Source organism: Triticum aestivum, chromosome 2D, assembly GCF_018294505.1.
Source record: "Triticum aestivum cultivar Chinese Spring chromosome 2D, IWGSC CS RefSeq v2.1, whole genome shotgun sequence".
NCBI classification, from domain to species: Eukaryota; Viridiplantae; Streptophyta; class Magnoliopsida; order Poales; family Poaceae; genus Triticum; species Triticum aestivum.
Genome location: NC_057799.1, coordinates 400920355 through 400931179, shown reverse-complemented (window position 1 = coordinate 400931179; position 10825 = coordinate 400920355). Strand labels below are relative to the sequence as shown.

General features: G+C 51.6%; 2 protein-coding genes across 2 annotated transcripts; both read left to right on the top strand.

Moving 5' to 3' along the window:
* The first annotated feature begins 4250 nt into the window (after positions 1 to 4250).
* On the top strand, positions 4251 to 7421 carry LOC123049423 (MLO-like protein 1). Its single transcript, XM_044472343.1, has 14 exons — positions 4251 to 4407; positions 4501 to 4555; positions 4647 to 4885; positions 5211 to 5327; positions 5409 to 5460; positions 5589 to 5686; positions 5797 to 5871; positions 5986 to 6074; positions 6148 to 6197; positions 6294 to 6334; positions 6506 to 6718; positions 6803 to 6870; positions 6969 to 7029; positions 7117 to 7421. The coding sequence occupies exons 1-14, from the start codon at positions 4288 to 4290 to the stop codon at positions 7318 to 7320; spliced, it is 1482 nt and encodes a 493-aa protein (XP_044328278.1). The 5' UTR covers positions 4251 to 4287; the 3' UTR covers positions 7321 to 7421.
* A 203-nt stretch (positions 7422 to 7624) lies between these two features.
* LOC123049424 (uncharacterized) lies at positions 7625 to 9831 on the top strand. The gene is made up of 2 exons (XM_044472344.1): positions 7625 to 8196; positions 8419 to 9831. Exons 1-2 carry the CDS (start codon positions 7784 to 7786, stop codon positions 8474 to 8476), a joined length of 471 nt encoding a protein of 156 aa, XP_044328279.1. The 5' UTR covers positions 7625 to 7783; the 3' UTR covers positions 8477 to 9831.
* The last annotated feature ends 994 nt before the right edge of the window (positions 9832 to 10825 follow it).

Below are 10825 nucleotides of genomic sequence, written 5' to 3'. Positions count from 1 at the left end.
TAATCATGTGAATTTGATATTCGTTCGATATTTTGATGATATGTATGTTGTGATTCCCTTAGTGGTGTTATATGAATGTCGACTACATGACACTTCACCATATTTGGGCCAAAGGGAATGCATTGTGGAGTAGTTATTAGATGATGGGTTGCTAGTGACAGAAACTTAAACCCTGGGTTATGCGCTATTTCATAAGGGGCTGATTTGGATCGATACTTTTAATGCTATGGTTAGATTTTTTCTTAATTCTTGTTTCGTAGTTGCGGATGCTTGTGAGGGGGGTTAATCATAAGTGGGAGGCTTTTTCAAGTAAGAACAGCACTCAAGCACCGGTCCACCCACATATCAAATTATCAAAGTAGCGAACGCGAACCAAACCAACATGATGAAAGTGACTAGATGAAATTCCCGTGTACCCTCAAGAACGCTTTACTTGCTATAAGAGATTATTTTGGCCTGTCCTTTGCTACAAAAAGGATTGGGCTACCTTGCTGCACTTTTGTTACCGTTACCGCTACTTGCTCGTTATAAATTATCTTGCTATCAAACTACATGTTACCGACAATTTCAGTGCTTGCATAAATGCTAAAAACCGCTTGTCATTTCCTTCTGCTCCTCGTTCGGTTCGACATTTTTACTTATCGAAAGGACTATGATTGATCCCCTATACTTGTGGGTCATCACCCTAGTCTCTGCATCAAACGATTTGCACGTCCATCTTTATTTTATTAATCAACAAGGCCTTACAAAACAAATACATTAATCAACCCAAAGCCACCTTCCTGGCGAACATTGTCGCTATACCTACAAGCTTGATGACGTGCCCTAACCTCACGACAACACACACCATGTAATCCAGTGGCCTCATCAAGCCGCCCACTAACTAGCCGGGAGCACCAACCAGTCTAGCAGACCCTCAGCAGGCACCACATGCGCACACTCTATAATCCGCTGCCGTCTTCCCATCTTTAGGAGTGATCAATGCATTGACCATGCCAGACCTTCTGTCGTCAACGCCACCATGATGCCAGACAGCGCCACCCTTCTACGAGCCCATCAACACGCATCCAACACCAAGACCCCACTGCACCACGTTGCTGAGACCCGTCGTTGTTGATGCTCAAGATACTACGATGCTCCACCTCTTGTCCCCTCTTACCAGCACCGAAGATATCGTAATCGTCCAGTTCGGGAGCTCCAGATTTAGGGTTTCCCCCGTAGCAGCCTGAGCGAAGTGAACACCCAGGGCCCCACCAGGACCCAACCAAGGTTGCCACTCACCCCCTCCCCCCCCCCCAATCCAGTGCCCAAGACGACGCGTCCAAGGAGGTGATGATGTCGTAGCACCGCCACCGCCCATCCACACTAGGGTTTTCACCCGGACACATAGGACATCGGGAGCAGGGGAGATATACCTCGTCTTCGCCACCAAGGAGGTAGCGTCATCGGTGTCGTGGCTGCCGCCATTTGCCAGGGGTTTCCCGGGACAAGATCCAATCCCCACATCCTTCGGGCTAACCGCCAATACCTCTGAGCATGGACGCCGAAGATCATGGTTGGCCGAAGAAGGTGAGCCATGTGCAAGGAAATGGAGCCCAGGGACCGCCTTAGATCAGATCCGACGAAGGCAGGACGGGGACACTCCCCACGCGCGAGATCCGACCACCGAGGCCCCGCTGCTCGTGCGGCCTAGGGGCCTAGCTGCCTGCACCGGCGAGCGCTACCACCGCCGGAGGGACACCGCAACACCATGAAGGCCACCACCTCGGATCCAGGCCCTCCGTCAACAACAGGCAAGATGAGCACATCCTCGCCGCCCCTTCACCGACGTCGAGCCGGCGGCCGGCTACGGGGGCGACGAGGGAGAGAAGAGTCGGCACCGCCCGAGTCGGCCCTGTGGAAACCATAAATGGACGGGCAGCGAGGATGTGCCCGTCTCACCTGGACTTGTGTGAGGTGGCAAATTGGTGTGATGGATTGGGTCACTCTATATTGTTCTGGGAGGATAAACCATAAATGGATGTGAGCAAATATTCGGTACCCAGGCTCATCTGCACCTGCGATGAAAAAAAATTCAAAACAAATACTAGAAAAAATCAAAAAAAATCAATTTTGTTTTGCATGGTAGATAATTTGGTGTATATGGTGCGCTCCTGATTTCAGATCATTTGGACATCTGAGTAGCTCTCTGCAAAAAAAATTGAGGCCTATAAAAAGGTTTACTGTTCATGTAATGTTCTGACTCGTTTTATTTTCTGAGAGCTACTCATATGTCTCAATGATCTGAAATTTGGAGCGCGCCTCACGCAACAAATTATCTATCATGCAAAAAACTTTTGGATTTTGTGTTGTTTTTTGTATTTTTTGTGATTGTTTTTCATCGGGGGTGCGGATGAGTCTGTGCTCAGAAATGGATATTGGATAAATGGATGGGCTAATCTCTTGACTATCGATTTCCAGGTCACACGCTCACCTTGCAATTGAAACGCCAACCAGCTTTTGCAGCCTCCACGTCAGCGGAACAGACAGCACCCATCGGCCTCCATGCGCCATTAGCGTCAAGCTGATGAACGAAACTTCCACAAAGATAAATTCTAGTGGCAGCTTTTGAGTCCTTTTTCTTCGAGTCGTGAAGCTTTTAAATCTTTTTTATAGAAGGAGGATGAACTCCGGTCTCTGCATCTGGGCGATGCATACGGCCACTTTATTAATTATTCTCACAAAACCTTACAAAGCTAAACAACACTAAGACTAAAGCCCCCGTCTAAGCAACAAGTGTTGCTACACCTATTCAATTGATGAAGGGGCGCAGATAGTCTGGGCCTAATACCAAACAGACATCGCAGCCAAACCTAAACATCTAAGACCTGAGGTCCCAACCAGGACGCCTGCCTGGTATGGGGCACTTATCAGTCCGGCACACTCCTCAACCAGGACGCCTGCCGGGTATGAGCCGCCGTAGCCACCTGCCACCAATCCATCTTCAGAGATGTACTGTTGCATGTACCGTGCCAGGTCTCTCTGCCATCGACGCCACCACGACGCCCGACATCGTCGTCCTCCTGTGCGAGTCCATCCTCCCACAGCGAACTCCGAATCTGCACTGCGCCACGCCGTCAAGATCCGTCACCATCAGTGTGTAGGATGAATCACTGCTCCATCAAAGAATCCGTCATCTGGTCCCTCGATCACGTGTGTACCTCCAAGAATGACGCCCCCAAGGGAGGAACGACACCAGAGCGCCGCCGTCATCCGATCATCCGATCTAGGGTTTCCCCCGGAGGTAGCAGAGAGTGGCCTTGAACTTCTCCATGGCGATGCCTTCAAGAAGGGAACGACGCAGATAGCGTCGCCACCGCCGGCCTTAACAGACGCCGAAGGCAAGTTTTCACCCAGATCAGTTCGAAGGGATCCAACTCTCGCGCACGGGCCGACGTTATCACCAGGCAGAACCTTGGAGCACCGGCAGATCAGCGAGCCGCCATCTCCCGCGCCGTCCAGGTCAGAGACGGAGCCGCCGACCGCGCACAGAGACCACCACCGCATGCACAGGCCGGAGCGTCGCCGAGAGCCCAGCGCCCGCCACCGCTTGCCGAGGGCCGCCGCCGCGCGCCCCGAGCGGACTCCCACACACACCAGGGGAAACCGCAAGCGTGAGCCCTGCCGTCGCCCCCAAGCCCGCGCCGGCGCGTCCCGCCTCCAGCGCGCCGCCAACAACCGCCGCGATCCACTCGCGCCAGATCCAGCGAGTCATGGGGGAAGAGATCCCGCCGCCGCCGACGCCGACCGGGCTTTGCCCGGCGGCGCGTCCCGGCGGCGGCGAGGAAGAGAGGTCGGGGGAGGGACGAGGACGGGGCGGCGCTAGGGTTCCCCCCGGTCGCCGCGCAGGGGCGCCGGGAGGAGTCGGGAGAGTCCAGCCCCAAAAGCTTGTACTGTTCATGAAGCTTTTGAATCTTTCGCGGTTAAAATACCATACGGGACATAATACACCGAAAAAGAAAACCATGGGCTTAGCTGTTCTCTTTTGGGAAAGAAAATGGATCGCTTTGGCCTTTGGGAAAAGAAACGTGGAGCTAAAGAGAGTCTTAGCTAATACGGTCAGGGTTAAAGGGGCCTGCGACGGACATCTGAGCTGCCACTGTCAGTCTACAAGGCCCTGAAAAGCTAAGTCCTCCGTGTGACAATACTTGTATACTGATGAAGTATATAAGTATGACAAGGACGAAGAGTACGGTGCGGGCAAGGTGAGGAGGAGGAGGGGGAAAGAAAACCAGCCGGTTGTCAGTGATGGCTGGCGCTGGTGGCGCGACTCTGGAGGACACCCCGACATGGATCGTCGCGTCGGTGTGCTCCGTCATCGTCCTCATCTCCATCGTCTTCGAGCGCTCCCTGCATTATCTCGGCAAGGTGATCATATCGACAACCTTACAGCCAGCCAGATTCGTTCGATCTTGTCGCAAATTATGTTCCCCGGTGTCACTGATTCACGAGGGAGTGCAGGCGCTGGTTCACCGGAGAGAGACCCTGTACGAGGCGTTGCTCAAGCTCAAAGAAGGTCAGTCGTCTCCCCGTCCATTGGCCTTCGTTCACTGATGTTGCTTGCATGTCACTGACGCGTGGTTTTGCTTGCGTGCGCATGGCGGCAGAGCTGATGCTGCTGGGGTTCATCTCGCTGATGCTCGTGGTGTCTCAAGACCTGATACAGAAGATCTGCATCGACGAGAGCCTCATGGACCACTGGCTGCCGTGCGTCCCCGGCGCCAGCTCCACGACGGCGCATTACGGCGTCTCTGCCTCCTCCTCCGCGTCCGGCGTGGGCGTGGGTGCGAGGAGGCTGCTCAAGGGAGAGCAGGCTGCAGCCACGGGGTACTGCACGAGCAAGCAGGTTTGAAAATGTTATTATACCAGGGGAATCGATCGGGCCGGTTTGGACATGTGTGAGAGTCGGCGCGTCGAAGGTTTAGAAAACTGCGATAGACAAGTCGACTCTGTCCAGAAACAAGGTTTAGTCTGATCGAGGTCTTGATACACTGCACTTTCTATTTTTATCGGCAGAACCGACGTGGTAATGGTAAAACTAGAAGACACTGTCAGCGAAACTTTTATTTTATTAACCAGTACTTGCTCAGTGTACTTACTGTAACGCATCGTTACATCTGCCTACTTGGATTTTAGTAACTTTGAGCCCATCTTGTATACGTATGTTTCAGGGAAAAGTCCCGTTGCTCTCGCTGCACGCCCTGGAACAGATACACATCTTCATCTTCGTCCTAGCTGTCACGCATGTCGCTCTCAGCGCCTTCACCGTGCTCCTGGGGCTTCTACAGGTAGTAACTCCTAAACTACTGCTGGTCCGTGCTTAGCATTCCTGAACTTCCAACGTTGACCCGACAGTAAACCGTGCGCAGATGCGGAAATGGAAGCAGTGGGAGAAGAGTATCAAGTCTGACGGCGACAGTGGTAGGGCAACGGCGACTCTTAACTTTTGAATGAATGACTACTTTAGCCGGAAGAAAATGATTACGGAAAATTGGCAACTGATGGGGTAATTAATACTAATCGAGGTGTGCTTGCTTGCTTACCAACAGCTGCAGGTCCTGAGATGATGATGAAGATGCAGCAGCGCAAGTTCATCCATGACCGGTACAAGGGGTACGGCAAAGCCACCATGATCCTGCTGTGGATGGTACGCAATCGGCAGCGCAGCAGCAAACTTGATTGAGATTTCTATTACTACTTGCTGTATGTGTGAACCTCTGAACTTGGGTGACCCACATACGGTATCTTCCTTTCCAGCGTTCTTTCTTCAAGCAGTTCTACGGATCGGTAACCAAGGACGATTACATCGCCATGAGGCTTGGTTTCCTGATGGTAAGTAGATGCTTCTTACTGTACTTACTTGGCATTCATGCGTGTGGATTGGGTATTGTTGTTTCTGATTTCTGGTGGTTTTGCACCACAATACTATTTCTGGTCGACCTACAGGAGCACTTCAGGGGGAACCGAGAATACAACTTCTACGACTACATGATCAAGGCCCTCGAGAAGGATTACAAGAGAGTTGTTGGGATAAAGTAAGTTCCTTCTTCTTTTTCGAACCAGGTATTTTTTGTTGTTGTACTAATAACTTGAGTTTGCTCATTGTAGATGGTACTATTGGATATTTGTAATGTTCTTCCTGCTAATTAACGTCACCGGTATGCTTCATTTCTCTTACCACTTCGGTATACTTGTCCATGACTGTCTGCATGCGTAACAAAGTTGACAATGAGGACTGAAAACTCGTGATGCAGGGTGGCACTCATACTTCTGGATCTCACTCGTCCCGTTGACTGTAAGTGCCTGTGATCTGACTCTCTAATTGCTTTACTGTTGCCATCATTCACACGTGCGTGTGCTTGACTGTAAGTGCCTCTCATCTGATCTGATCCACGAGTCACGAGCCTAATTGCTTTACTGTTGTCATCATACAAACGTGTGCTTTGGTGTGCATGCATGCATGCAGCTGCTGCTTGTGATCGGGACGAAGCTGGAGCACATCATAACCCGGATGGCGTACGAGGTGAACTTGAAGCGCGCGGCCGTGGAGGCCGGGGACATCGCCGTCGACCCGTCGGACGACCTCTTCTGGTTCCGTAGTCCCCGGATGCTGCTCATCCTCATCCACTTCATCCTCTTCCAGAACGCCTACGAGTTCGCCTACTTGTTCTGGACGCTAGTAAGCGTGCACGCGCACACAGGAATAAACACATCGCATCGTCCCATCACATGTTGAAATTCTGAGCTCCTCTTGTGGGTGCAGGCGATGTTCGGCTTCAACTCCTGCATCATGGACAGCCTCGGATACAGCGTGTCTAGAATCACCATATGGTACGCAGCTGCTCTCCCCTCTTGGATCGATCGAATCACACATGTTTGTCTGTCGGATGATAGATGCATAGCTGACCGCTTGGTTTGATCCTCGTCAGCGTGGTCGTCCAGGTCCTATGCAGCTACAGCACGCTCCCCCTCTACGCCATCGTCTCTCATGTGAGCGCAGTAGTCAGGAACCAGACATGATTCTCAACCTTGACTAACAGAGCCTTGACAAATCGATAAATAAATTCATTGATGCAGATGGGGAGCTCGTTCAAGAGCGCCGTATTCGCGGACGACGTGGTAGAGCATCTCAGGACCTGGGCCAGCGACGCTCGGGAGCGCGGACGAGGAACCGACGGCGCTGGCTGCCTGGGCGCGGGTGCGGCGGCGACGGGGTCCAGTAGGGAAGGGGTCCGATCGCAGGACAAGGCAGAGGATCCAGCTGCTCAACTTTCATCATGATGTAGTTAGCATTTTTTATTTTTATTTTGTAAAACGGAGGCAAAAATTTACCTTATCTCTACTTATCTACTTATATTCTATTAAACATGTAAACATATTCTTTCCTAAGCGCACCCAAAGGCACGTACACAGAACAACCGAGAGAAAATACCACCACACGATCTGGCCCAACTAATTAGATCTAACCGTCAACATAAAAATTAATCCTTCCCTGTGTACGTTTAGCAATACGAGAGCGGACGAAACTCTGCCATATCTAACGAACCCCTGTCAATTCCAGAAAAATAGGCACAATTAACGGCAATTAACACGTCGTCCCTGCCGCGGACGCTGCCTCGCGTTGCGACGGCCACGAGAATCCCCTCAGCGTCGGCGTCCCTGGCGGATGCACTCGCGGAGTCGTCCTCGGGATCATCCGCCGGATCCGCTCCCTTAAGCTCTCCGAAGGCGAAGGCAGGGGGAGATGGGAATGGGAGGTCGGTCCTGTGGTACGCGGCGAGGGACGAGGGCCTCAAGGCGCCGCTGCGGTGGGAGAAGAAAGCGCGGAAGCCGACGCCCGGGGAGCACCTGCTCGACCCCGCCGAGCTGGAGCGGCTGCGGCGGGCGAGATGGGGGACGGGTCGGTGCGGGCCAAGTAGGCCGGGGTGACGACGAGGTGATGGAGGGCGTGTGCAGAGTGTGGTCCGGCTGCCAGGATCTCGCCGCCGTCTGGGTCGTCGAGCCGCAGGGTGGGGTGACGGAAGCCACGACAAACCCGCAGCAGCCGGCGGTGGCCGCCTCCGGTAGGCGGCACACGGGCCCTCCTACCGGCGTCGCAGTCGGCAAGCGAGCCTGCGAAGTGGCGTGGTGGAGCGGACCCGGCATTGCATTCATCAGGTATGTTCTCTGCCCATATATGTATTGTATGTCAGCTTCAAGAAGTACCCCAACTCTCACCTCGACACCGTGAAACTCAACAAGATGTTTGTGGCCATGCTCCGTAGCAAACAGCTCCGGTGATTGATTCATATCTACCTCTATATCAGTTGACATGATTCTGCATCCAGTGTAGCATTATTTTCAAGATCTGATTTATGAACACCTCTTGCGGTAATACAGGGCCTCCCTGAGCTGGTATCATGTGAGGTACAAGGCTGAGGAGATTGTAAGGATTTGATCGCCAAGACTCCCGAGTTCAGTGACCAGCTGCAATTGCCCAACCGCCCAGACAGACCACACCACATTCTCCCCATAGGATCCTGGTATATTCCTCCTACTTCAAATTCTCGCTCATGTTCTGAATCTTATCAATCCAAGTCATCACACCTTGCTACATTTCAACAAGTGTGTGACTGATCTTCAGTTCCAGTATAATTGATGTATCTATACTCTTTATAAGTTCTCACCGGAGGCATCATCAGATCAACGTATACGTAATCAGATTTGTTGCTTCAAATTTTGTTCGGGTATGTGCTTTCACTGATTACCTTAATGCCAGTAATTCTTGATTTTCGCTTCATATATGAAATGATTTAGCTGCACTTGATGAATATCCTTCAGTACACCTGTAAGTTCTATAGCAAATGGTTGTAAGCAGTCTCAGTTCGACTAACAATATTGATGGATACCAAGTACTACTACCGATCATCCTTGTAAACTATCCCAACTCTATATTAGTTCTAGCAAATAATCTGATAGAAAATAATCGATTTCAGAAAAAGTCTGCAAAACTTGTAAGTTTATGCAATTCTGCTGTTTTAATCTTTGCACTAAGAATTTCCATGCCTATATTTTTTTAGGTATTCTTAGCAATTCAGATTGTACACTGAAATTTAGGTACTTTTCGAGAGCTTACTGTACAATAAAATGATCTACCTTGCAATATCATTTTTCTCACAAATGAAGAAATTCAGAGCATCTAAGTCTTAAATTTATCTGCTAAAATATAGATATTTATACTTCATGTTTGGGGTTCTATTCATGAGCACTAGGCACTTCTCGACACCGCCACAATTATTCTAGAACCTCTTTAAATTTGCAATGCTCATCAGACCATGTCACGTGTCCAGTATAGGTTTTCCAGTCAACTATTCAAATTATCGATTGGGGACGATATTTTCAGTCCTACTGAATTTGCAAAGGATGCGCCAAGCCAAGATTAATTATGATTTTTGTAAATTGCATCGGCTTACTTATGTACCTGCTCCTTAGATGATAGTGATTCAGTCATGGAAATTTCATTGCTTTCTTCGAGTGTCCGGAAAACTGATTCAACACACGTTTGCCAGAAACTGTAGATTAGCAAGACTAACGCGTGTTGAGCATGTCAGCCTTGCCCCCAAGTTTTTTCTTACTGTAGTACGCTGCAAAGGCTTTGCTATTGGTTATTTTAACCGATCACAATACTCCAAAGAGAAACCGTGATAATAAGACTGCCCCTTTTGTGTTTTCTACAGAAAGTAGTCTCCATGCTTCTCAAATCTGGGTGCTGTTTTGTCCAGAGGTGTTAGGAGCTAGGGTTCTGCCGGTTCTACGGCGGAGATTGTAGGGGAAAGATGGAGGAAGACGAGGTCGAGGGCGCGGCGGCCGGCGGCTGGGCGCCGTCCTTGCGTGGTGGAGAAGAGGCGGCGGCGGCGCAAGAGGCGGCTAGGGTTAGGTCTCCCGGCTCCCTAAGGGAAGCCGAGCAAATACTGGTTGCTTCTTGCTTGATTAGATTGATACATCTTCTCTTTATATAGAAAGGTTTACTTGACTCCTAAGCAAACGACCCTAATAATGATAAGATAATTGGGCTAAGCCCCTAATAACGATAAGATAACTTGGGCCGCAGCCTACTGGGCTAAGCCCCTAATATGCCGGTCATAACACTTCTCCCCGCCTGCACAAACAGCTCGTCCTCGAGCTGTAAGGCGGGGAAGCACTTGCTGAACTCCTCGAGGTGATCAACCAGCGTCAAACACCTCCGCGACAGCCGGGGCGGCCAGGTCGCCAAGCCCGGCGGCGACGGCGTCCTCCTCAATGTAGTCTGCAGCCTCCAGGTAGAAGAGTCGGGGGCAGACGTGGCCGGGCATGTAGGTCTTGTCGCAGTTGAAGCACAACCCTTGGCGGCGCCGCTCGAGTAGCTCGGCCGAGGTGAGCCGGCGGAACGGGCGCGCCGCGGTCACGGCAAGGGGTGCCGCGGAAGCCTGAGCAGGCAGACCCTGCGCGGGAACATCCGGCCAGGGTGGCGGCCCAGCGGCCCGGGACGGTGATGCCTGCTGGATGGCCACCGCGCGGCGCTCGAACGCGCGGGCGTAGTACATGGCCATCTGGAGGTCCTGGGGTCCCTGCAGCTCGACGTCCACACGTATATGATCTGGCAGACCGTCGATGAAGAGTTCGGCCCGCTGGTGAGCCGTCACACCGGACGCGTGGCACGCCAGGGCCTGAAAGCGGTCGGTGTAGTCTTGCACCATAGAGGTGAAGGGAAGGCGGCCCAACTCCGCCATCCGGCTCCCACGTATCTGTGACGCCCCCGATTTGACCG

Bases quoted from the DNA above. Each gene is read 5' to 3' on its own strand.
- LOC123049423 (XM_044472343.1), top strand. From the start codon at position 4,288: ATGGCTGGCGCTGGTGGCGCGACTCTGGAGGACACCCCGACATGGATC. The intron at 4,556-4,646 runs GTCAGTCGTCTC...GCATGGCGGCAG, and splicing joins GTTGCTCAAGCTCAAAGAAG to AGCTGATGCTGCTGGGGTTC. The intron at 7,030-7,116 runs GTGAGCGCAGTA...TCATTGATGCAG, and splicing joins TCTACGCCATCGTCTCTCAT to ATGGGGAGCTCGTTCAAGAG.
- LOC123049424 (XM_044472344.1), top strand. From the start codon at position 7,784: ATGGGAATGGGAGGTCGGTCCTGTGGTACGCGGCGAGGGACGAGGGCC. The intron at 8,197-8,418 runs GTATGTTCTCTG...GCGGTAATACAG, and splicing joins CCCGGCATTGCATTCATCAG to GGCCTCCCTGAGCTGGTATC.